The sequence below is a fragment of the Spathaspora passalidarum genome (assembly GCF_000223485.1).
Source record: "Spathaspora passalidarum NRRL Y-27907 unplaced genomic scaffold SPAPAscaffold_2, whole genome shotgun sequence".
Taxonomy (NCBI): domain Eukaryota; kingdom Fungi; phylum Ascomycota; class Pichiomycetes; order Serinales; family Debaryomycetaceae; genus Spathaspora; species Spathaspora passalidarum.
The window spans coordinates 1,504,697-1,531,316 of NW_006767426.1; the positions used below are offsets into that span (position 1 = coordinate 1,504,697).

At 36.7% G+C, this 26,620-nt stretch overlaps 10 protein-coding genes across 10 annotated transcripts; 6 read left to right on the plus strand and 4 right to left on the minus strand. All coding sequences in view use genetic code 12, as the record gives it.

Moving 5' to 3' along the window:
- Positions 1 to 966: 966 nt before the first annotated feature.
- On the plus strand, positions 967 to 3,888 carry ASG1 (Asg1p; the record flags this gene model as incomplete). The annotated part of the gene is made up of 1 exon (XM_007373888.1): positions 967 to 3,888. The coding sequence occupies one exon, from the start codon at positions 967 to 969 to the stop codon at positions 3,886 to 3,888; it is 2,922 nt and encodes a 973-aa protein (XP_007373950.1).
- Positions 3,889 to 4,071: 183 nt separating this feature from the next.
- SPAPADRAFT_134338 (exosome non-catalytic core subunit) lies at positions 4,072 to 4,890 on the plus strand (the record flags this gene model as incomplete). The annotated part of the gene is made up of 1 exon (XM_007373889.1): positions 4,072 to 4,890. One exon carries the CDS (start codon positions 4,072 to 4,074, stop codon positions 4,888 to 4,890), a length of 819 nt encoding a protein of 272 aa, XP_007373951.1.
- A 62-nt stretch (positions 4,891 to 4,952) lies between these two features.
- On the minus strand, positions 4,953 to 7,532 carry CHO2 (phosphatidylethanolamine N-methyltransferase; the record flags this gene model as incomplete). The annotated part of the gene is made up of 1 exon (XM_007373890.1): positions 4,953 to 7,532. One exon carries the CDS (start codon positions 7,530 to 7,532, stop codon positions 4,953 to 4,955), a length of 2,580 nt encoding a protein of 859 aa, XP_007373952.1.
- Positions 7,533 to 10,166: 2,634 nt separating this feature from the next.
- DBP2 (DEAD-box ATP-dependent RNA helicase) lies at positions 10,167 to 12,695 on the minus strand (the record flags this gene model as incomplete). Its single annotated transcript, XM_007373891.1, has 2 exons — positions 10,167 to 10,633; positions 11,380 to 12,695. The coding sequence occupies 2 exons, from the start codon at positions 12,641 to 12,643 to the stop codon at positions 10,260 to 10,262; spliced, it is 1,638 nt and encodes a 545-aa protein (XP_007373953.1).
- Positions 12,696 to 13,109: 414 nt separating this feature from the next.
- RPC19 (DNA-directed RNA polymerase core subunit) lies at positions 13,110 to 13,612 on the minus strand (the record flags this gene model as incomplete). The annotated part of the gene is made up of 1 exon (XM_007373892.1): positions 13,110 to 13,612. One exon carries the CDS (start codon positions 13,574 to 13,576, stop codon positions 13,193 to 13,195), a length of 384 nt encoding a protein of 127 aa, XP_007373954.1.
- A 212-nt stretch (positions 13,613 to 13,824) lies between these two features.
- SPAPADRAFT_65510 (uncharacterized protein) lies at positions 13,825 to 15,887 on the plus strand (the record flags this gene model as incomplete). Its single annotated transcript, XM_007373893.1, has 1 exon — positions 13,825 to 15,887. The coding sequence occupies one exon, from the start codon at positions 14,111 to 14,113 to the stop codon at positions 15,629 to 15,631; it is 1,521 nt and encodes a 506-aa protein (XP_007373955.1).
- A 3,075-nt stretch (positions 15,888 to 18,962) lies between these two features.
- SPAPADRAFT_54517 (uncharacterized protein) lies at positions 18,963 to 19,949 on the plus strand (the record flags this gene model as incomplete). Its single annotated transcript, XM_007373894.1, has 1 exon — positions 18,963 to 19,949. The coding sequence occupies one exon, from the start codon at positions 18,963 to 18,965 to the stop codon at positions 19,947 to 19,949; it is 987 nt and encodes a 328-aa protein (XP_007373956.1).
- Positions 19,950 to 20,313: 364 nt separating this feature from the next.
- CEX1 (Cex1p) lies at positions 20,314 to 22,509 on the plus strand (the record flags this gene model as incomplete). The annotated part of the gene is made up of 1 exon (XM_007373895.1): positions 20,314 to 22,509. One exon carries the CDS (start codon positions 20,314 to 20,316, stop codon positions 22,507 to 22,509), a length of 2,196 nt encoding a protein of 731 aa, XP_007373957.1.
- Positions 22,510 to 23,155: 646 nt separating this feature from the next.
- Positions 23,156 to 25,111, plus strand: PGM2 (phosphoglucomutase; the record flags this gene model as incomplete). The annotated part of the gene is made up of 1 exon (XM_007373896.1): positions 23,156 to 25,111. One exon carries the CDS (start codon positions 23,361 to 23,363, stop codon positions 25,041 to 25,043), a length of 1,683 nt encoding a protein of 560 aa, XP_007373958.1.
- GZF3 (Gzf3p) lies at positions 25,093 to 26,246 on the minus strand (the record flags this gene model as incomplete). The annotated part of the gene is made up of 1 exon (XM_007373897.1): positions 25,093 to 26,246. One exon carries the CDS (start codon positions 26,215 to 26,217, stop codon positions 25,213 to 25,215), a length of 1,005 nt encoding a protein of 334 aa, XP_007373959.1.
- Positions 26,247 to 26,620: the final 374 nt, after the last annotated feature.

Consider the following 26,620-nt stretch of genomic DNA (forward strand, 5'->3'; position numbering starts at 1 on the left):
ATAGTTGCAATATGAACTGACAAATTTGATGCGCGTGTTGTGCATCTCGTTTATTAGTTGGTCTGTGCATTGGCTAAAAAAAACATAAAAGCCTGGAAACGTATCACCGAGATAATGCAGTAATGTGCAAAGAACCCGCCTGAAGATGTTCGGAGTGGAGATTACATATGCAGGAACATGGAAGGAATCCTCTATGAAATCTTTGCTTTTTGTCTGTCTCACCTTTGTCTCAGATGACTATTGAGTCGTATTTTGCAAGATATCGTAACTTAGTTGATTCATGACTTACGATTTGCCTCAATGCAATAGGAGAAAATCCCTCAGGTCAACGCCAAGTTCCCACAAAAAAAAACAAAGAGAACAATTACCAACAAAAACAATTTAAAAACGCCTCAATAAACTTTATCGCAAATTTTATTGGTAAGGATTCTTTACTAGGGTGGAAATCCATTACGTGGTGCACTTTAGTCTTTTTCTTGATACCAGAACTTTCTCAACCTAGCCCCAGAGTATACGCTTGATCTCTTCGGAGTTTTTCTTGGAGGGGTGGGAATTGGTAGAATTAAAATTAATTATTTTATTGTTTAGCTCACTTTGCAGTTATTTTTTTTATATTGTTTTATTTTTTCTTTCTTGTGCAGAAGTAAGGAAGAAAAAAACATGAGCCCGTTTAGTCACTTTTTTTTTTTCTATTAATCCTAATAACTTTTTTGTCCCCCACTAAAATAACTTTGGAATTTTATTTTACCGACTTTACCAATCGAATACAACCTCAGCCAAATCAATCAAGGGGCTTTTACTTAGTTAGCCTCAAACATCAAGATCATATCACGGACTTTAATCCCTACCTTCACTTTTGTCCCTAAAGTCCAAGTTTTTTTTTTGCGCACATTTAGATAGGGCATCCATTTTCTATATGCTTTTAGACGGTTTGTAATCACGACCACATCACATAACCTTTGCACTATGTCCAAACGAGAACTCCCCTTTCCAAACGCAACGGAACTTGTTCCTGATGGATCAACATTCAATTTGAGCAGCAATAGCACTATAAGCAATGTGAGCAATAATAGCAATAACAGCTCGAAAAACACCACCAACCTCAGTAATCTCATCGCCGGTGTACCTGTCAACAGCACTACCCCCACTAGCAACAACAACAACTACACAAACATCTCCACTCCGAAGTCAAACAAACAAGTGTCGGAATCAAAAAGAAGAAGAGTCACTAGAGCCTGTGACAACTGTCGACAGAAAAAGGTGAAATGTGATGGTAAACAACCTTGTATCCACTGTACAGTATATTCATATAAATGTTCCTATGATCAGCCCAACATAAGAAATAAACGTAACTCGGGTATTCCCGCTCCTGCTCAACCCAGTGTGGCTGTATTACAAGCAGCCGCTGCTGCTGCTGCTGCAAATGCGGCCAATGCGAGTATTGAAAATGAGGGAAATGAAGGAGCAGCATTGTACCCTACTTCTAATTTGATTGTATGCCAACAAATCCTCAATATCCTTTTACCAAAGCTTAAATTCAATTGTTTTGACCAGAATGTACAATTTGACGTGGAAAGATTCCAGAAACTTGTAAGTTATGTTGAAACTAGATCACCAGAATTCACCCAGAATATCAACGAAATCTGTGACTACATGCAAGATCCAGAAGTACCGATCCATCATCTTCAAGTTCATCATAATCTTCGAAAGGCTTCCATCAGTTCCAATGATGATACCAATAGTATTACTCCTGGCACCGAAATAAAATTATACTTGCCAAATAAAGAAACAGCCTTGCAGTTGATCTATACCACATGGAACAAAGGGTGTGTATTATTCAGATTCTACCATCGTCCTTCGTTATTAGAAGAAGTAGACTTGCTTTATTCCCTTGACCCAAGCAATTATGGCGATCGACAACAAAGGTTCCTTCCATTCTTGTATTCAATTTTAGCTTGTGGGTGTCTTTTTTCGAGATCTTCAGCTACTGCCCCTGACATTAATGAAAACTCCGAAGATGACGGGTTCAAGTATTTCTTGGAAGCAAGAAAACTAATTGATATCAGTAATGTTGGAGATATCAATTCCATTCAAACAATTGTTATGATGATTATATATTTGCAATGTTCAGCAAGATTATCCACGTGTTATTCATATATTGGTATTGCCATGAGAAGTGCACTTAAAGAGGGGCTCCATCGTAATTTGTCGATATTCCAAAATTCAAGAAGGAAGTTAGATCCCATTGAAATCGATACTCGTAAGCGGTTGTTTTACACAATTTATAAGATGGATATTTATATTAATTCCTTGCTTGGACTCCCTCGTTCGATTAATGAAGATGAATTTGACCAAGAGTTACCCGCAGAATTAGACGATGAAAATATCACCCGAACCGAGTACTTATATGATAAACAACAAGGTAGACTTTCATCCCTGGGGTGCGCTAACCATCACACAAAACTCATGTTGATTCTTTCCCATATAATCAAGCAATTGTATCCGATCAAAGTCAAGAATGCCGATGATGAATTAACCTCATCTGCAAACCATTATAGTCCAGACAGAATCCACAAGAAAGTCACTGATTTAGAGCTTGAATTGAAAAACTGGTTGCATGACTTACCTGCCGAATTGAAACCAACAGATCCAAATGTTCCCGGTAGTAACAAGGCAGGTGAAAAATTCGTGCTTGCTAACTATTACCTTCATTTAGCATTCCTTAACTGCCAAATCATGCTTTATCGTCCATTCATCCACTTCATTAGTGATGGAAATAGCAAAGGAGTCAATCTGGATCCTAGATCTTTAATCAGAGGACGAAACTGTATTAAAGTAGCGCGAATGGTTGTTAAATTGGCCAACAAGATGATTGATCAAAATTTGCTCGTGGGGACATATTGGTTCTCAATATATACTATTTTCTTTAGTATTGCATGTTTGGTTTATTATTTCCATTTTGCAAACTATGCCAGTAACAGAGAACTGGGAGTCAATTATGCCGGGGTGTTATTTGATGATGACTTGAATATCGATATGATTAAACAAGATATAGAGATTGGGAAGAAAGTGTTGGATTGCTTGAAGAATTCCTCAAGAAGCTCCTCAAGAATTTATAACATTTTGAATACTTTGTTTGAGCAATTGAATAGAAGAACTGCCACCACTTCAAGATTACGAGTTGATGGAGAAGTTCCTGGAGATGCCAATGCTGATACAAATCCTGAAACTGTTCCAGGAGCAAGACCTAATGTCAAGAGTGAACATGTTCAAAATACATTCAAGAATTTCGATACTATAAACAACTTTGAATCATCTCCTTCTGAATCATCATATGCGGCATATGCCAAACGAGATCTTGGTCAATTATTTGACGAAACAAACCTTGCACAATATCAGCTGAGTGCAGAAGCCACCCAACTGGATTCTTCAAAACTCGAACCTATCCATGAAACTGCCACCACAAATTCCGAAGACGAAACAAATGCCGACTATTTACCAGGTGTATTTGATAAATTGGATACACAAATCTTCGGTAAGATCTTACCTCCCTATATGTTAGAAAGTAATGCAAATTATGAACAGAACCACCCACAACAACAACAACAACAACAACAGGCCACAGCACAACCAATTCCACCACAATTACCGCCACAAATTCTACAACAACAATTACCTGGACAGGGTCCCATGCAACAAATGATTGATCCAGCCACTAACCCGCAATTACAAATGATGGCAAAAGTAGACGGTGTAATACTGCCCTATGATAATATGGGCGTTAGATCGACGTTAAATCTTGATGATTTTGACTTTTACTCCATTAATAGTGGTGATTCCTCAGGCATGCAATATTTGGATCCATTTGACCCTGTCAATGGAAGGTAATTTATTGACTTTTATTTAAATGTAATATATATAAAGAAATATTTATTTTTGTAAGTATAGTGTAATATGAGTTTCTTGTTAGCGCGCTACCAAAATTGTACAATTGAAAAATTGCGTCTCATCCCGAAAAAGACCAAACCAATGTACCTATAGTATTAACTAACAGGATAAAGCAACAGCACAATGAGTGACAGAAGAAGAATCCTTGGGCCAGCAAATACAGTGACTCCAAACATACCGAATTCCACCGGATCTCGAAAACCAAGCGCAACAAACACACAATCCATTCCCCCCTTCTTTCTCAAACATTCCATCATCGAAAACGCTAATGGTTCAGCTTATTTAGAAATCGGCAACACATTAATCGAAGTTTCGATATTCGGCCCACGTCCAATCCGAGGATCATTTGTTGACCACGCCAGTGTCTCCGTAGAGTGCAAGTTCCATCCATACATTACTCCCCAACCACAAGCATCTACATTTAACTCGGCCAAACAAACTGGTCGTACTGGATTAACCGATGTTGAACATCGTATTTCTAATTATTTAGAAGGCTGTATCTTGCCTTGTTTATTATTGGAGAAGTATCCCAAGTCAAGCATTGACGTTCATGTGTCGATTATTTCTACTGATCGTGATGATTTAAAGAATAATGCCAATTTACTTTGGTTGATGAATTGGATCGTCTGCTGTACTAGTGTCGCGTTTGTTGATTCTGGAATAGAGATGAGGGACGTGATTACTGGTGGTCAAGTGAGATTATGTGGAGATAAAGTAATTATACATCCAGATTTAGAAGATGACGAAACTGACGAGCCATCAGTCGATGGTCTTTTGAATTTTATGAATTTGAAAAACGATGAAATTGTAGGTATTTGGATTGAAGGTAATGAAACTGATTTGTCAACCGAAAAGATGAACCAGCTAGTTGAAGAGTGTAAGAAAATGTCAAAGATAATCCGTGCTAATATTAATTCATACTTGATAAACTCGTTTAAATAGGTTTTATATTTTGTTACTAATTACATGCGTATTAAAAAAAAAAATTGCTTGCATATTTCTATCTACAAATCCTTCTTATCAATTGCGTAATCATCGTTGTTATATGACAATTCTTCTAACACTTGCTTGATATGGATAATCTTACGCGAAACATCCAAAATAGATAAGTCGTCATGATGTAAGAAGATCTTTGGACTAACTTTAACTTGGCAAGCATCAGAGATTACCTTACCCAATAAGCTGTAAACATCCAATATATTGTCATGTTCATTAGCATATGACGAAATAGGAGTCTTGATATCATCAATGCTCCATAATTTCTCAAAGATCTCCGACTTTAAAACTTGAGCAAATGCTTCAGTTTCATTCAAATCAAGTGGCACGCTCAATTGAGCAGGTCTGATCTCAAATGGTTCAGAAATATAAGCAACATCGTGTTTGTCATCTAAATGGTATCTGAATTCATAAACACCTTCTTCCCAGAACAACTTATTCTTTTCAAAAGTAAATGATCCACGGGATTCAGTACACCAGGTCCAACGACCAGAAGAAGAAAGCAAGGTTTTAGTACGGGAATATGAAGTCTGAACAATTTTGTATAATCCAATCCAATCCTTGGTTGAGTGGGCATCTTTTGGTGATTCCCATGACACGGTGATTGGAGAGCCAACAGTGGTATATTTGAGTAAATAATTGTTTTCAGCTGCATCTTTATCTTCTTTCAAACCATCGATTGTTAATTTGTAAGTGGAATTAGCAAATGACAAGTTTTGTGATAATTCCAATACTTTTTGTTTAGGTATTTTCGTAGCTGAGTTAGTTAATTCTTTGATAAAGGTATCCAAGGTATCAGCGATTGAAGTCATATTCTTGATAGATTTCCTACGTGAAACTGTTTCCTCAGGATCATTACTTAATCTTCTTTGGATAGCATCAGGGATCAAATGCTTCTTGACAGTTTTAGTAACTCCGGAGTCCTTCAAAACTTCATTCAATCCATAAAGTTTAATCATATGGAACTTTTCAATAAAGTTAATTCTGATGAAATTGTTAACCACCCAAATAGCACAACATGTAAGGTTCTCCACCGTTGGAAAGATAATAAATACCCCCATAACTCCACAAACACCAAATATTTGTTCTGGGTTGTTCAAATAACGGTATACTCCTGCTTTGGTTAATTGAGAAGTTGTGCGTAAAGATTTAGGAATGAAGAAATCACCATAAAACCATCCAAAATAACCAAGCAGATCAATAATTGACGAATTGATCCAAACTTGAGTCAAGATTAACAATAACCCAACAAACACACGCAAATGGAACCAATCATGGAACAACAAATCTACAGATTGTCCTTGTAAATAAGTTGCAAAGTTCAATCCAAAGAATGATGAATATGTCAAGTTTATCAAGGAATTATACATAATTGCCCAATTATTCAATGACTTTTCAACGGGGATATCATTTGAAAGACACCATTTGGTAAAGTACTTGTAGTGACTTTGTAACATTAACAAAACACTAATGGAAACAGATTCAAACAATTTCATAATTACAGCCAAGGCAAATACCAAACTAATTGACTTGGACACAAAAGGAATAATAACACCATAAGTGATGACCAACACTAAATTGATAACATCACTTGCTCTTAATAAAGTGAAATTATACAATCCAACCAATGGTTTCAAGTTATCAAAATTCTTTAAACTCTTGACTTTTTGAATCTTGGATAAATTGACTTCGTTTTTAGAAGGGCCATAAATTTTATCGATGTGAGGGTTTTCAATAAAATTCAAAAACAACATTTGCAAGAAATGACCGAAAATCGCAATTACCAAGACTGTGTAAGATTTAGCAATCAAGGCAAACCCATAGTATCCGATATAACCAACAGAGTACATTGGATGTGGGAACATTTCAAACACACCATCGAAAATCAAATCTTCATTGTTAATTTGACGGAAAAAGAAGTCTCCCCAATACCATGCATAATCCTTAATAGTATCATGGGCGTTAACTTTAACCCAGTAGTTGAATACAATAAGTACTGATCCTCCAATAATTCGAGAGTATATTAACCACCATGATTGTCCATGAATAAACTGGTAATTGTCATCAATTGCACAAGTATAAACCACAAGAATAAAAGTTGTGAAATCCAGCATCAACACTAAATCAACAAACTTTCTGAATATTAACCAAGTGTTAAATTCAACTGGTAATGAGTTGACATCATAGTCTCTACCTCTTTGGCTCTTGACTTCGTTTTGAACTAAACGAGCCAATAAACCGTTGTTTGATTTATCAAACAATCTTAAATTCTTGGACCAATTAACTAACCTGCTATGTTGAGATTGTTGTTGTAAAAGCCAACCAATTCCAAAGTTATAAGACAATCTCCAGATCACATATAATCCAATATATATCTTTATTCTCAACAAATTATTTGGAATTAAAAACACCAAAAAGTTAAGGACCAAACAAACCAAAATCAAAATTTCTAGATTAGATTTGCGGATTGAGGGATCAAACAACGTTTTCACCATATCATGGGTTGGTGGAACTGAGAATGTTTCTCCAGAGAATGTAATCCCCTGGGGTCCCGCCACATTGCTCTTGGAGCTATTTTCTTTGGTCATTAAGGATTCGGTGGATGATTCTGTTAAGGTGGTCATCTAGATGGAAGTAGTATTAATAATGCAAAATCGCGGAGTAATACGGATAAAATCACAAAGTGAAAAAACAAAAAAAAATGTGGCACTCAATTTTACAAATGCACGGGAAGGCAAGAATATGTGCCAATTATAAAAATTCCTTGACTATGGTAGGAATTTAATCAGATATGGAATAAATAAATGTAAGTGAATGACTTGCAATTGTACTTTCCACTCACTATTTTGTGAATTGTCTTGTGAAATAACTTTTGTAAGGCTAATTTTGATTGTATTATGGGGTAAGGTAATTTTTAGAGCTCACCACTTTTTTTTTCCTGTCGTCTCGTGAGGGTTAGTTTTCTACCAATTAGTTGAATAAAGTAGATTGGGCAAACACCAGTAGTTGAGCCTCAAGTATAAGCAAAGATGAAGAAAAGAAAAATGTAGGAAAATAGGAATAACCAAAAACAGAAGAGTGTGAAAAGGTGCGTATTTATACAAAATCGGCGTACACCGGCTATTGCCAGATTGACGTTATTAGGTGTCAATTAAAATGTCCGGTTATAGAATTTAAAAGAATGTTGAGGCCAAGGCCAACCAAAAAACAATCAGTGAAAAATTTTTCTATTGATCTCTTTCAACAAATAGGGTTGGTTTCTAAATGTGGAAACATGTCGGTTGGGGCAAATTTACGGGAATCTTGCGAACACGCATGTGAATTTTCAACCCTCAACATTTTTTTTGGCACAATAATGTAATCTAACATTCGCATGTGAATTCGTTGATCTAATAGTGAAGGTAATAACGACGTTCTAAAATGCAGGATAACATTTACAATTATATTTGACTAAGTAACTATCGTTATTGAAGAGATAAATAACATTTAAAAAGTGTGGATTAAAGACGTGGTTTACAGAGGTACACAAGCATCAAGACATACAAGTTGATCAAACTATATGGATGAATAGGCTTTGAATGCAAGCTTTGTAATTTTCTTTAAATGGAAATATCATGTATTTTATCTCTGGCATAAGTGCTTATAAATAATCTTATAACCCATATGCAGAAAGTCTAAAATAGACGTTGCGTTTAATCCCTTATTGTATGTAATATATATTCTACTGATGATATATCAATAAAACGAAGGTTACTCTCTTTGATAGAGTAAGGAACTAATGCCTGATCTTAGTGAGCGTAAATTGTTGTTTTGCAATTGTCGGATTTCAGCGCAAGTGAGGTGACTCGTAAATATTACCCTGGGCACCATATTCCCTAAGCGAAAATTCCCTTGGGGTAATATAAGCGAAACGCTATAAGGTAGACCCTAGTTATTTTTCGCAAAAAAAAAGGCCACGATTTATTAACATGATATATAAACAAACCGCCAAGAGATTAAAAAGATATGATTATAATGAATTTTTTTTCATTACATAAATAAGCCTTCTATGGTGATGTAAAAATAGTTAAAGATAAAGTTTATTCTACATTAGTGGAACAATATAGAGATACTTTATATTATTGTGTTACTAACGGATGTAGATTTAATTTCGAATTTGCAGAATTTACTCTTGAAAATTTTGAATTTCTAGATAAGAGATACAAAAAAGCTATTACAGCTATGTATATTCGAAACGGTAAAATTTGATCCTAGGTTGTATTTAGACGATTGTAATTATTCTTTATATAGGAATATCAAGAAAGAAGATGTTGTTGATTTAGTCAAATACACTGAATTGCGCCCTATTTTATATTTTGTCTCTCTTTTAAATTTATTTGACCTTCCCGTCACACCATCTACAATTAAAGGAGTTTATACTTTAGAAGAATACTACGACATTCCAGACAATTCTATTGGTACTGGATTAAATGGTGGATTTAATAATTTTTTACGCCTTATATATACAGTGATGGTGAACTTGATTCTAAAACTTTTGCTAATCCTCCAGGAGATTTTAAAAATATTAATAATTTAGAGGCGGAATTATTACTTTTATATATAATAGAGAGTTATAAAGAATCTGAAAAATTGGGAAAGTTAAATGAAATTAACATTTTTAACGATATTAGATATGCAATTGAATCTTATTCACAAAACAAGAATTTAGATTTATTTTTATCTAAATTTGTTTTAGCAACTCCATATGTTGCGAAAGACTTGATTATTAAACATAAATCATTTTTATGTTTTGGTAATCATCAATATGATATGAAAGAATTGGATAGATAACATGAAAATTAATCCTTTGTATAGACATATTTTCACATATTCTAATATAATGTATTATAGTAATATGGATATGAAGCTTTTGGGTGATACTATAGACTATTGTTATATAGAAGCTTGTATTGTTTCTTGCAATGGATTATATTTAAAGCTTTTAAAGAAAAAGAATTTACCATGCTTTAAATATTTAGATTTAAAGAATAATAAATTTTTCGAAAATCCAGAAAAAGTTGAAGTGGTTTATGGTGTTGAACTCAAATTCGACTTAAGTTATTATAAATATATTTAGGTCCCAAGATAGACTACATACATATTATTATGATCTCAATAAATACGTTGTTTTACTGGCTACATATCCTAGGCTTGCCATGCTAAACCGACTACATCTCTAATAAACTTTAATAAATCATACTATTATTCTATTCTATAAGCAAATAAAAATACAAAGAAAAACCCCAAAAAGAAATCAAGCAATTAAACAAAATTCTCTAGAAACGACGGTTAGATAATGGTGCAGTGTTACTACCAGATTGGAAGTTTCTTTGACCACCATAACCACCACGGCCACCGCGACCACCACGGCCGTATCCACCACGACCACCACGGCCACCACGACCTGGACCGTATCTGATATGAGCACCATATGATCTTCTGTCGTACTTTTGTAATTCAGGAGGAATGGTTTGCTTGGCTTCTCTCATAATCTTGATTAATTCACCACCTAATTTCTTACTGTCTTCAGTGAAGAAGGAAACAGCAGTACCAGTGGCACCACCTCTACCAGTTCTACCAATTCTGTGAACATAATCTTCAATATTACCTGGCATATCGTAGTTGATAACAAATGTAATACCCTTGACATCTAAATTTAACTGTTAGTATTATGTCTTTTTTTCATAATAGACTTGTATTCGAATTGTTTATGCTACAGGTTATAACAGTTAGACCTTCACTGAGCTCAAAGCACAGCAATACTCTTCACTGTTAAACAAAGGGACGTCTCTATTCTTCTTTTATTTATTAACAACAGGTCCTTGGTGTATAATTCACCAAGACGAGAGAGGATAATTAAATAAAAACTAAAAAGATTAAATCTCTATATACACATAGTTCCCATCCATTTTATATTCAAAGAATGACTTCGTATCAACTTCTGCCCCTTGCTTAAAAGAACAGAATCAACTAAACCCATGCACGAGGTGCATCTGTTATCTTCGCTATTTTTGGCTTGTTCTGGTCGACTCTGCTTCACCAGGAAGAACGACGAAACAAAAAAAAATCAATACCACAATTACGTGGTATAAATGTCAAATAAATGACTGCTGCCAAAAAGAACGACTAACATATAGTCATCATTTCCTCTAAAAATGGAAAACACATGTGTATCAAAAACTTATTCTAACAATCTTTCTCGTTTTTTCATTATCTCTAATATACATCTCCCTCATTAATAAACCTCTTGTTAATTTTCATTCTTTTTACAAAAAAAAAAAAAAACTTTCCAGGCATATAGCAGACCAGCTGCTTAATGCACAATTATCCCTTGTCCTAAAACCCACAATCCCAAATCAAGTTAGTAAGAAATAAAAAAAAAATAAAAATACATACCAATACCTCTAGCGGCAACATCAGTAGCCACCATAATTGGAGATTTACCAGTCTTGAATTCTCTTAAAACCCAGTCTCTTTCACTTTGTTGCTTATCACCATGGATAGCCAATGCAGGCCAACCATCAGATCTCAAGTAACTGGTGATTTCATCACAAGCTCTCTTGGTAGAAGCAAAAACTAAAATCTTGGCTTCTTTATCAGCAGTAGCGGTTTCCAAGTGCTTGACTAATCTATCTCTCTTTTCAAATTCACTGACAACTTCAACCAATTGAGTAATGGTGTGAGAAGCAGCTAATTCTAAAGAACCGATAGTGACTTGAATAGGATCATTCAAGTAATCTCTAGCTAAAGCTTGGACTTCCTTTGGCCAAGTAGCAGACCACATCAAAGTTTGACGATCTGGTCTAATTTGTTCAACAATCTTTCTGATGACTGGTTCGAAACCCATATCCAACATTCTATCAGCTTCATCCAAAACCAAGTAAGTAACTCTCTTCAAGTTGGTCTTACCAGATTCTAACATATCAATCAATCTACCTGGAGTGGCAATACAAATTTCAACACCTCTGGCTAAATCTCTGATTTGAGGACCACGAGGAGCACCACCATAGACACAGGTGTTTCTAATTCTAGAAGAACGGCCAAACTTGGAACATTCTTGTTGAATTTGACAAGCCAATTCTCTGGTTGGGGCCAACACAAGAGCAATTGGACCATCACCAGGACTCAACAATGGTTGAGCATTAATGTGAACAATAGCTGGTAAACAGTATGATAAAGTCTTACCAGAACCAGTAGCGGCAATACCAACCATATCTCTACCGCTAGAAGCCATAGGCCAACCTTGACACTGAATAGCAGTTGGGCTTGGGAAACCTTGAGCAATAACTTCCTTCAAAACGTAATCAGGGAAACCAGCTTCTTCGAAAGTAGTGATTGGATGAGGAATATCGTTACCAATAACACTCATTTCATTCTTTCTTCTGAATTCTTCAATTTCTCTGTCAGTTCTAGCAGCAACATTTGGATGTTCAACGTAGAAGTTCTTTTCAAACTTTGGTAAAGTTTCTAAATCCCATTCTGGAGCAACTAATTCAATAGGTTCATCAAACTTCTTTTGGTAACCACCTCTGAAACCACCGTCTCTGTTGCCACCTTGGTAGCCGTGGGATCTGTTTCCATAACCACCATCTCTGTTTCCACCACGGTAACCGTTGTGGTCGTTGTTTCTGTATTCACTACTGTTGTTATTATATGACATCTTGAATATCTAATAGGTTACCAGAGACTATATGTGCTGTTTAACTTAGTACAAGAAAGAAGAAAACGAGATAAAAAAAATTTTTTTAAGGGATGGGTTTTCTTTTTATAACAAAGATGAAAAAAAAAGCAAGTAAAAAAATTTTTATCGTATTTTGTGTAAAATTTCTTTTTTTATTCGATCTAGTCTTCGGGTAGATTTGCATCTAGGGCTTATGTAGTACTAGTCTTGTACTTCTCATTGAGAACTGTGAATTCTCTTTGGGTAGAGGTTCAAGGGTGAATACCGTCGTTTCAATGGCCAATGTATGAATTGATACCAATTCCATATAATATATTTGCAATCTCATGCAACTAAACACTATTCTATTAGGCTAGGTTGACAACATGGAGAGTTGAAAATGTACTTGCATGTCTCAAAAAAAACTTTCTCAACATGCCTGCAGATACTACATATTAAAGCGATCACAATATTAAAGAAATATCTATTATATTTCATGCAAAATAACACCTAATGTACAAGAAAACTACATAACATCAATAACCCCGTTTAAGGTTCAACAGTAGCATACCCACCAGCTTCAATCTTCTCACTAAACTTTTCTTCAATCACAGTACATAATTCACTCAAGTTATCTAATCCTTGGTGCAATGCTTCCACAGCAGAAATGTTACCATATGTTTGAATTCTAATATTTAACTTGTTTTCACTAGGATGTGGGATGGAATAACCGCAAAACTCTACTTCTGGATTCTTCATGATTATATAACGTAACGCATTACCTAAAGTGTGATCCTCATCCACGATTTGAAATGAAGCAGCAGTTCCGTCTTCAGATGCACCAGGCAAAAGCTTGATCTTTTCGAGATCATATTCGTTTTCTTGTGCATCTTGGGCAACTTGAACATCTTCCATTGGTTCGTCGGTAGACATGGTTATATATTTGATTTATAGTTTGAGTATTGGTATGGTTTCCAATTGGTATTTGTCACATTACGAGATGCTCTATAATTTTTTTCCAGAGATGAAAAGAGATGGGACCGGGTCGTGCGAAATGGATAATATCTGATCCTCTGACATAATCAAGATTTACATCAGGTAAATACTTGCCCTGTACCTCCTACAAGCTACTATATTGGCTCAACTTGAATGGAAATTACTAGTTATGCATCCAAATTAGAAAAGGAATAATATCTTGCATTTTCACCTACTATTTAACTATTGTTACACGCGAAAATAGGATGTCCTTTACTAGCAAATTGTACACAATGGCTGTATTGAACACATAAACACCTTCTATATATTTTCAGCTCTTCAATTTGGACCTCTTCCATATAACGAACTCTTGTAGGTTCTCTTGCTTTCCATAAACTCTTGTTGTCTATTCACGTTCCCACTTTTTCAAAAACTAAAAAAAAAAAAGAAAAGGTTGCGCGTTTGTTGCCAATTTTTTTTTGTTTACCTTTTATGGAATCAACTCTTACAACGAACGAGCCACTTATTAACCATACTATGTTCCAAAGTTCAAGCACCTATGGTCATAAAAGGCCAGATATATCCTCTTATCTCCATTATTCGCCTGCTAATAGCGACTCCACGATAGGACATGAGACCTCTCCCAGTGAATTGGTGAATCAATTGGATATGGCGGGATTTTTAGATATCCCCAATGAAACAGAAGCTAGTAGTACTGGGGCATTAAACGGACACGAGTCGTCATTTTCCCTTCAATCAACACCTAGAAGTAAAGATCATGAGTCGCAAGTTTTGTTACCTAGTAACATCCAAACCCCAGCTAAGGTACCAAATAATACCCAAACCCCAGCTAAGGTGCCAAGTAATATCCAAACTCCAGCTAAAGTCAACCCACTGAACCAAAAACTGGAATTTGGAAAAGAAAGGGAAACACGAGCTGAAATTGAAAGAATTGCTAGGGATGTATTTTCAGAATGGAAGGCCAAGGCAAGAGAAGAAATAAGAGCTGAGGTTAGAAAGGAAGTTATGAGTGAATTACAAACAGAATCTCCAAAGACGTCTGCACTAAAGGAATCTGTGGTACCAGAGCAACCTCGTATAGTTTCATATAATACTGAATTGAGTCTCAAGGGTGAATCTAATACAGCCACCACATCTCCAATGAATTCTCCTAAACAAAATCCAGTAGATTTAAAGGAGAAATTAAATTTTGAAAAGTCAAAGATAGATACAGAAAATCTTCATATACCAGCACATGTATTGCAAATGAATGATCCAAACCAGAATAGAATCAATAAACTTGAGAATAATCCACAACAGATTGAAGATTATAGAACCACCATTAGCGATTTGAGTAATGAAGTTTCAAAATGTAAGGATGTGATTTCTGAGTTTAAACGGGAAAACGATTCTTTGAAATTGTTAATACGAGGGTTGTACCTGAAGATAGAGAATTTGGAGAATGCAAAGGAAGCAGAACGCAACATGGATCATGTTAAACTAAGCGGAAATACAAATAAGGCTGACCCCATGTACAGCGGAACTTCTCGCTTCGATTCGGAACTGAAGGAAATGCATGATAGAATTACACAAACAGAAAAACGCATGTATAGTGAAGCAACACAAACACCCCGGATCATCCCACCAGAACACGGTAAACCTGTGACAGATTTTAACTCATATCCATCCGAGGTTCGTAGTCGACTTGCTCATATCAATGCTCACAAACTAGATTCATTATCAGAGGATGAACTTCGCTATATACTACGAAACCTTATGTATGTGCTCATGATTGACTATGATGTTTTAGAGCCTAAATCGATCAAATATGCCAAGTTTATCCTGATGGCGTCCCGGTTTATCGATGGGGTGCATGACCGACTCTACCCCAATGGAGGGATTTTGCGGACTGGTTTGCTATTAAAATGTCAAAGTAATAAGATGTCGGATGATAAAAGCATGGAAAAATTAAACAATTGCTTGCATGACATGCTAGACAATTTAGCCAATTGAGTCAGAATCTTAGCAGTAATTAGTTAATCTTGTCCTTATGCTTCCATAGGCGTAGTAATTCAAACTTAACAATGGCTGAAAATTAATGGTTGCTACGACAATCAATTGGGATGGTGAAAAAAAAGTTCTCTTGATAAAAACAAAAATACACACCACAGCTGTATACGAAACATATAAAAATGACGACAAATATATGCTGATTATTTCACGCTTGTATAGGTAATTCAAATCCAGATTAGCATTCATGAGCCAATGTGCTTTTTGGCAGTATTATTTGTTGCTTATCAGGCGCAGTGCTTCAAATACTAAAAATTCTTCCCCAACTCCAAACTAAAATTCCTGCATGCAGGCGTACATGAATGATCATGATTTATTTTTTTTTTTTCTGAAGTGTTTTGACTTGCGTTAGTAATGGCCCCATTAACCCAACTTTAACGTGAGAATGAAAAAAAAAATTCTAACGAGGCGCTCCAAGAACTTTAGGTACAGAGAAGCAAGAGCCATTGTAACATGGTGTGTGGGTATGTGCAAAATGGAAAGCAATTGTACTTAGAGGATGAATCAGAACTGGGATGTTGCAGCTGTTTGGCAAAGCTAAACACGTCAGAAGAATCTCTGTTACACAAAATTATTAACTATGAGGAGACCGGAAAATGAACTAAAAAAAAATATCGGACATGCATAAAAAATAACAACAAATGAAACATAAAATTTTTAATCATTCTTTTTTTTTTGTTTGTGTCGATGCTGTCATATTAATTTCACGGATTACGTATTTTTTGCTTCCGCCGGTGAATACGTTTGATGTAAATATTGTTGTCATTTATTATGGTCATGTAAAACTTGACGACAGTTGCCATCACCCCCCATAATTAGTAAAGGGTATATATATCCATTGCCAACCGTTCTCATTTGGGAATTCCTTCGATTTAATTTCTTTTTACTCTTATTCTGTCTCTTGTTTCTTAATTTCTTTCTTTTTCTTATCTGAAAAGACTCAAAAACGAAACAGTCCCTTTAAAGTATTAGATCAACCACAATAATATTTCAACTAACTTTGCTATAAAAGTAACAAAAAGGAATTCAATCAGACAACAAATAGGCTCCTACATTGTAAGCTTATTTTACGAGACACACTATTGCATACATATTATTTTTACGAATTGCTTATAGTATAGTGTGGATAGTTACTTTACATTGTCAATTTATTACATTAACAATATCTAGTTAGTCAAATCTGATCAATTTAAATATCAACTAATTTGGTGTTGACTCAGAACTAATTTCAATCCAGTGAGTGGCCCACCCCTACTAATTTCATCTTGCCGTCATCCCCCCACCCACCCCCCCTTCTTTCTAGTGCGAGAAGAAAAAAATAGCTCAACATAAAATGGGGAAATCAGCAGTTTCTTCTTCCGTAAGACCAATATCAACAACAACATCAACGTCAACACCTGCTGCTTCAAACACTACACGAATTTCTGGTTCTCCTTCTACCATTGTTAATAAAAGCAAGCAAGGTACAAACAGGGACCAAACTAATCGTCTTGATCCAAGTGACGATGATAATAGCAGAAACATCCTATTCAATACTGGCAGACAAGACTCAATAACTTCCTTATTGAATACTTACAACACTAATACTAATAATAATTCTCAATCGAACGAGAATAGAAGAACCACTCCTACTTACACTTTGAACAACAAACGAGAATTCCTGCAACCAAGTGTTAGCGGTCCATCTTCCAACTATTCTACCACAACTAGCTCCGGTTATAGCAACCCCCAATTATCAGATATATCACCCACCTACTTAACCAGGAGAGAAACGATACCAACCATGAACGATACACAACAATCAATCAACCCCACTTCTACCACAAATCAACAATACCAACCCTCACAACAACCACCACAATTTTCGCAGCAGTTTTCTCAGCAATCACAACAACAATTTGCCAATCAGCCAATAAGACCTCGAGGTGATTCCATATTCTTGCCTCCACCAATAACCTCCCAAGTACGACTGCAGAATGAACTATACGAACAACAACAACAGGCTCAACAACAACAACAACAATCTCAACAGAATGCGTTCCCATCGCGTTCCAACAGTATATTCAGTTCTTTGATAAACATCCCTGGATCCAATGGCAATTCAATATCAGAACAGTCCGGCAATAACTCCATGAAAACTGGTCCTACTAGCAGTTCGTCAGCCCCCAGTCTTCCACCAACTAGATCGCGTCAAATGTCGTTGATTCCCAATCTGGATTTCTCCGTCGAGGATTTAGAGAATTTACTAAACAAAGAAAGCTTGGGAAACTTGCTATGGCTGCAAGATGGCACTAGATTGTCTTTGAGTGGTGGTAGTTCTAACCCAGGTTCAAGAGGAAAAGGCAATACGTCCCTTGATTTATCCACTTGGGATAATCAAAATAGTATATCGGGAATACCTGGTTTCACTGGTAGTGTCACAGATATTCTTCAAGGTATGATATCGAATGGACTGATTGATCTTAATAGCATGAGTACTGAACGAAGAGATTCAATTTTAAAGATTATTAACGATCAACAGAATACAAGAGCGCAAAGAAGTGAGGATCCCAGAGCAAAAGTTAACTTTGGTAAATTAAGAGAAGACATATTTGACAAGAGGAAACAACAGCAACAACAACAACAACAACTGCAACAGCGCCAACAACAACTGCAACAGCCACAACAAAAGCCACAACAATCCCAATCACAACAACAACAGAAACAAGAACCAAGGCTGCCTAAACGCAAGTTGGACAAGGATAGCAACATCTCTCCTACTTCTTCGGTTGATTCTTCTAGATCCCACAAATATGACGAATCCCATTCACCAAAGACTTCACCAGCACACTTCAACTCCAATATAAACACCATGAGATTGAGTCAACCATTTAATGATCCATATCAACAATCATTACCCCAGCCACCAATGGCACCACAGAGATTGTTTCAGAATTACCCACCTCCCAATCAAATTCCACCACCAGGTCCAAATTCGCAACCAGTACTCTCGCCTCAGAATCAATACCAGTATACCACCACATATCCAAATTATGTAGGGTATCCATACCCAGGAAGTAGAGGCAATAGTATTAGTGGAAACTATGTGTATCCAATGCAATATCAAAACCAACCACAATACCCAGGACAACAACCCCAGCAGCCCACTCAACAACAATTACAACAACAACAACAACAGCAACAACAACAAATGGGAACTGCATATGCTACCATACCGCCTACTGCAACCACTAAACAAAGACCTTCCCGAGGAAGAAAGTCCCAGGAAATGGCCATGGGTTCACCTCCAAAGCCAGTTTCTTCTTCGCCTCGTGATAGAAATCTTGTTCCTGCTCAACAGTTTGCTAAATCTGAAGATGGAAGACCACTCCTTGGAGCCACCAAGATTGATCAATTAATGTTGGTTATTCAGGCCAGAGACAAGGGTGTTACCAAAACAATTCAGCAAGCACCTGATGGTAGTATCTTAGCGCCAGCTCCTGGTGCCGTATTCAAGCAAGAAGCTGATGTTTTACCTGCCCCGGTTAGTCTTGTTGGTGGAGTTGATAAGCCCCATAAGAAAATTGAAGATGAGGTTGACGAAGAAGGGCTTGTTGGTGGAGAAGATGAAGAGCATCATCACAAACATCGCAGGTCAAAGCACAAGAATCAACAGTGTCCTTATTGTTTCAAGTATTTCACTCAAAGTACGCATTTGGAAGTTCATATAAGAAGTCACATTGGATACAAGCCATTTGAATGTACATATTGTCATAAGAAGTTCACTCAGGGAGGTAATCTTCGTACCCATCTTAGATTACATACCGGAGAGAAACCATTTACTTGTGATGTATGCCATCGTTCATTTAGCAGAAAGGGTAATCTTGCCGCACATAAGTTGACGCATGAAAACTTGAAGCCGTTTGAATGTAAATTAGATGGGTGCGATAAGTCATTTACTCAATTGGGTAATTTGAAATCGCATCAGAATAGATTCCATTTGAATACGTTGAATATGTTGACACATAGATTGGCTGAATTAAGCGGTGACGGGTTAAACAATCTCCCGCAAGAGGAACGAGAATTGTTGGATTATTTCAAGGATTTGTACAAGAACTCTAATAAGGGTATTAGAGGACGTGGGAAACAGCACAAGGATGAGCCCAAGACACCAGGTGGGAATGGTGGTATGATGATGATGACAAGTCCTAATTTCCCAGGCGGCCCCCTGCCAGAATATGGAAATCAATTGGGTGGTACGATATCTGGGTACCAAGGTTAAGTGAATGTGAGCTTTTATTTGTTATTTGCATTAGTAATAATTTTAACTTCTATCTAACTGTATTAAGAGAAAAGAAAAAGGGAAAAAAATATATGTATGATTTCTAGTGTTTGGTTATAGTTTTTTAATTTATGAATCTATTTATGATAATGTTGGTATAGTGTATTGCCATTGTAGGAGTTACCGTACTGGTTACCGTACTGGTTACCATACCAGTTACCATACTATTTACCATACTAGTTACCATTCGAGCTACCATACGAGCTACACGTATTTTGTTTTTATTTTTGATCCTCATTTTTTTTCCGTAGTTAAGATCAAGCTAAAAGATATTGCTGTCAAGAACAACAGGTTACTAATTCAAATGAACTTCTTTAAACAGACATTAAGTTCGTTGACAGGTTCATCTATACCTTATACCATCAAAGAAAAGGTTGTTGACCCACAATCATTAAACCCAACTGATGTGGAACGCAACTCTATATGGACAGTATATGACGGTATCAACCCTAAAGATAACAATCCAGTTTCTATATTTGAGTTCAATTTACGTGATCCAGCCAATCAAATTAAAACTGCGTTGGCTAGAAATGCATTTAAGAAGTTGAAGATGATAAAGCATCCTGGTGTGGTTTCTACGGTGGATTTTTTTGATAATGATAGTTCGTTGTATATCGTGACCGAAAAGGTTATCCCCTTGCTAACTTACCTTCAAGAGGAAGTCTCAGATGATGCTAAAGTGAATGGTGTCTATCAAATTGCAAAAACATTATCTTTCATTAACGATAGTTGTCATTCCAGTTATCTTAATTTGAATATTTACAATTCAGTTGTGGTTAATGCTCAAGGAGATTGGAAATTATTTGGGTTTGAATTGGTTAGTGATGCAGATCAAACTGACGTTTTTGCTTATAAGGAATCCATGCCTGGGTTCAGAGAATTTGCTCCTCCAGAAGAAAACAGAACTGTCAAGGCTGATTCATTCCGTTTGGGTAAATTTATCTTTAGTGTCTTTGATAGCTCGGAAAGGAACTTACCTTCAAGATTAGTGCCGATTATTAAACGATTATCAGGAAATAATGCGAACGTTCGTATTACTCCTACACAATACATTAAAGAATTAGAAGGGTGGCATGGTGAAAACCCAATCATTCGCTTCAATGAGGAAATTGCTGAATTGAAGTTTTTCTCCGATGCTGATAAATTGTCATTCTTTAGACAACAATTGCCTAGTTATTTGCAATACGAAACTTCATTCCCTGTGGGATTCTTGAATTATAAATTGTTACCGGAATTGATTTCTCAATATAATCAACTTTCAAAAACTGCTGCTGGAGACTCTCAGAAACAAGAAACATTATGCACTATGATTAATCTTATTATTAAGTTTGGAATTAAGTTACCTCCAGAAGATTTCCACAAGACAATCAAACCAATCATTGTTTCGTGTTTTTGTCTGACTGATAGAGCTGTTCGTTTGATCTTGTTGACTCATTTGCCGGAATACCATTCCTTTTTCAGTGATTCTGAAATCCAATCGCAAATATTCTCGAATTTGATTACAGGATTCCAAGATACAAATTTCATGATTCGAGAAACGACTCTTAAGTCAATCACAATTATCATTGATAAGATTTCTGTGAAACAAGTCAATCAAGATTTACTTCGTATCTTGGCCAAATCGCAAATGGATCCTAAGCCTTCAATTAGAGTAAATACATTGATCCTTATCATCAAGATCTCATCCAAGATTTATTCCAACTCTAGGAATAATGTCTTGATTACAGCATTGGCTAAATCTTTGAGGGATTCATTCACACCTTGCAAGATGGCCGCATTGCACGGATTTGAAACTCTCCGAGGTGAATTCTCCATGGAGGAAATATGTCTGAAAGTGTTAGGTCATTTAGCTATTGCCTTGATGGATAAGAAATCCACCAAAGTGAGAAAGGAAGCAAGGCGGATTTTCCAAGTGTATTTGGAAGCCGTGGAACTGCATGCGGGCGATTTAGACGATTATGAAGAAGATGAAGACGCAGAAGAACGTGAATTCTACAAGAAATTTGGTCCTACTGTGCAACAAGCCGAACCGGAAGCTGCGCCAACAGAAACGACTTCAAATCCTGAAGTACAAAGTTTGTGGGGTGCAGTTAGTAAACTAGCTTCGTTTGGTGGTTCTGGTCAAATGAACAAGGATTTTAATAATTCTACTCCAGATTTGACTAGTAGTGTTCCATCCACTCCAGCTGCACAACCACAACTGCAAGTGCCTATTTTAGAACAACCCGTTAAGGCGGATGCATGGGATACTGGTGACGGCTGGGACGACGGTGATGATGGATGGAATCAAAATGATGAGGTTGAGATTGTGAAGGAGACAAAAAAGATTAGCATTTCTAGAAAACCACAACCTATACCAACTCACAAGAGACCAATTGGTGCTAAGCATTCGGGGTTGAAATTGGGTGCTAAAGTTAATAAACCTAAGCCTAAATTACAATTGAATCTCAAAGCTGATGATGATAAGGAAGTAGAGGATGGTTGGGGTGATGGTTGGTAATCGTGTATACTTTTGTAAAGATAGTGTAATCACAATATGCATTTTCGCAGCAATACATAATTATTTTCTATGCTGTTGTACCAAAATGCATTGTTTAATTTTGGTGTAAAGGAGAAATAATAATAGCTAGAAATCAAAAGTACTCGCAACCATCTGGAAATCTGATCTCCACTTGGTTAATAGAGATGTGAAATGTCGCCCTAAGTTGTAACATTTGGGGGATGGAAAATGTCACAAAAAGCAATTGGAACGGTGGGCTGACACACATACACACACACACTCACTCACTCACTTAGCCAGCCATAATTAACGAGAAAAGCGGATCTATTTCCACATAAACGATGTGAGATGTTCCACGTTACACCGTGCACGTAACTTTTCAGCTTTTATATCTCAATGGTGCAAACTTGTCCGTATGTCGTACATGTGGTGATATTTTGGCAGCAGCATTTAGTCCGGGGTGGGGAGAGAAAAAGGTATTAATTTTTTTTTTTTTTGTTTGTTTTCCCACATTCACTATAATTAAAAGATTCACACATTCATTGTGGGGATTGGACCTTCAATTCCGATATTATTGAAATCTACCACACGTTTCGCCTAAATCAATTGCATCTCAACATTTCTATAAATTGAATTGAATTTCACCAATGCATTTGTAAAATTTATAATTTCTAAATTTCTCATTTGTAATTTCACCTTCCATTGGCACCTAATTTTAAAATTGCGCTACACCTCCAATCGCAACACACACCCCGCCCTCCTCCCTCCGAAATTTTTAATTTATATAAAAAGCCTCACACCATTTCTCCTGATTTAATTCCTATACACTCAATTGCAATTCCCCCAATAAAATGTCAGACTTTACTGTTCAAACAATTGAAACAACTCCATTCCAAGATCAAAAGCCTGGTACTTCTGGTTTAAGAAAGAAAGTTACTGTCTTCAAACAACCTCACTACACTGAAAATTTCATCCAAGCAATTTTGGATGCCATTCCAGAAGGTGCTCAAGATGCCACTTTAGTTGTTGGTGGTGATGGTAGATACTACAACGATGTTGTCATTGACTTGATCATCAAAATTGCCGCTGCTAATGGTGTCAAGAAGTTGATTTTGGGTCAAGGTGGTGTCCTCTCCACTCCTGCCACTTCTCACGTTATCAGAATTAGAAAAGCCACTGGTGGTATCATTTTAACCGCTTCTCACAACCCAGGTGGTCCAACCAACGATTTGGGTATCAAGTACAACTTGGGTAATGGTGGCCCAGCACCAGAATCTGTCACTAACAAGATTTTCGAAATTTCCAAGAAATTGACCAGTTACAAGTTGATTGACTTGCCAAAGGTTGATATTACCAAAATTGGTGAATCTAAAGTTGGTCCAATTGACGTTGAAGTCATCGACTCCACTAAGGATTATGTTGACATGTTGAAGTCCATTTTCGATTTCCCATTGATCAAGTCATTCTTGGACAAGGCCACCAAGGAAGAAAACTTTAAGGTGTTATTCGATGCCTTAAACGGTGTTACTGGTCCATACGGTTACGAAATCTTTGTCAATGAATTGGGATTACCTCTTGAATCCATTCAAAACTATAAGCCATTGCCAGATTTCGGTGGATTGCACCCCGATCCAAACTTGACTTATGCTCATACTTTGGTGTCCCGTGTTGATAAGGAAGGAATTGCATTTGGTGCAGCCTCTGACGGTGATGGTGACAGAAACATGATTTACGGTGCTGGTACTTTTGTTTCTCCAGGTGATTCCGTCGCTATCATTGCTGAATACGCTGATGTCATTCCATATTTCAAAAAGCAAGGTGTTTACGGTTTAGCCAGATCCATGCCTACTTCCGGCGCCATTGACTTGGTTGCCAAGGATAAGGGATTGAATGTTTACGAAGTGCCCACTGGTTGGAAGTTTTTCTGTTCCTTATTCGATTCAGACAAGTTGAGTATTTGTGGTGAAGAATCTTTCGGTACCGGGTCCAACCATATCAGAGAAAAGGATGGTTTATGGGCCATTGTTGCTTGGTTGAATGTTTTGGCTGGATATGCTGCCAAGAACCCTGGTTCCAAGACCTCTATCGAAATTGTTCAAAACTCATTCTGGGAAAAATATGGAAGAACTTTCTTTACCAGATATGATTATGAAAATGTTTCTTCTGAAGGTGCCAATGACTTGGTTAAGCTTTTAGAAGGTATTGTCAACTCCAGTAAGCCAGGTGATGAATTAAAACCAGGTTTCGTTGTCAAGGAAGCTGCTAACTTCTCCTACACTGACTTGGACGGAAGTGTTTCTTCTAACCAAGGTTTATTCATCAAATTCGAAAACGGATTAAGATTTATCGTTAGATTGTCCGGTACCGGTTCCTCGGGTGCTACTGTCAGATTATACTTGGAAAAGCATAGTAACGACAAGTCTACTTACCAATTAAAGGTTGACCAATACTTGTCCAAGGAGGTTGAATTTGTATTGGACTTGTTGAAATTCAAAGAATTTTTGGGTAAGGAAGAACCAGATGTTCGTACTTAGGTCTATTTACGTTTGCATTGACATTATGTTTATCTCTTATTTAGAAAAAATATATACGATATTATTAAAATTAAAATTATATTCTATAAAAAAAAAGGCTATTTATAAGGCAGAAAACATAATCATAAATACCATAAGTCAAACTAGAATTACATGTTTGAATTGAATCTCAATTCAATTTTGATTTTTTATTAGCGTCATCAATCTCATCTTCATTCTCTCTCTTTAATGAAGGTAACAATACCGGTGGTGGGGGTGGAGCTTGTGACTCACTTCTAATAGATGGCAACACTGGTGGTTGTTGTGGAGCATTCAATTTGCTGATTGGTGGAATGCTGGAAATATCAGGAACATTCATGGAAGGAAGGACAGTAGGGGTTGAGTTGGAAGTTGCCACGACAGTGGAAGATGCACTTGGTTCTTGCTGTTGTGGTGGCTGTGGTGGCTGTGATGGCTGTTGTGATTGTTGTTGCTGTTGCTGCTGCTGCTGCTGCTGCTGACCTAAAGTAGCATTTTGTAAACTCAAAACTTCGTCAAATCTCTTTCTCATGGAATTTTCTCTCAATCTGGCTGCTTGTTCCATAGCTTCCAATTCCATGATTCTAGTTCTGTACAAATCATTAACTAACTCCAACTCGGAAATTCTCGTCTTCAATAATGTTATCTCATGAGCGTTGCCACTATTATTGTTGTTATTATTGTTGTTGTTATTGCTGTTGTTTCCATCATTTGATTGACCATTAGGTGGGGCTTGATTTTGTTGTGGTGGTTGGTTTGACTGTTGTTGTTGATGATTTTCTTGTTGTTGGTTGTATCCCCCAAAGTTATTGAAAGGAGGCAATGATGATTCTCCAGCAACTTTATGAATAGGTGGCAATGACCCAGAGTCTGAAGCTTGGAAATGTGGAATTGGAGTAGTTGAACGGGAGAGAGGTTGGAAAGCAGGTGAAGAAATCTTGCTTCCCAAGGCTGGCAACTTTGGTGGTTGAACTTGTGAAGTATTGGTTGTTCTGCTATTCATAGCACTTGAGAAGATAGATGAAGATGAAACCGAACTTGTAGCTGGTGGTTGTACTTCTCTCTTGTACTTGTTCATCAAAGAAACTCCAACCAAAGAAGCTCCTCGTTCTTGTGAAGCCTTGAATGAAGCATTTGGTCCTAATTCATGAGCCATCGTTTCCAATGCACCAGCAGCAGCTTGAATTGGTGTCAATTTACCTTGATCAGAGTCAGCTCTTGATGAAGAGGTTGACAATAATAATGGAGAAGTGATTCTTTGTAAACCAGGGGCGAATTGAGTAGGAGTAGATGAAGGGTAGTGTAAAGGAACTTGTTGGTGACCTCCTTGCTGCAAGTGAGATAAATGGTTTGGTAAGTGATGATGGTGATGATGGTGGTGGTAGGAATTTATAGCTTGGGGAAAATTGCCTGAACTATTTGTTTTGAAGATTGCTGGGGTATTTGATGTTGAGCTAGCGGTTGCTGGTAACAATGGAGTCAAGTTTGGATTTGGACTGTTTCCATCCAAACTTGTATTGCTGCTGCCACTATTTTTAGATTTCTTTGATTTAGGTGAC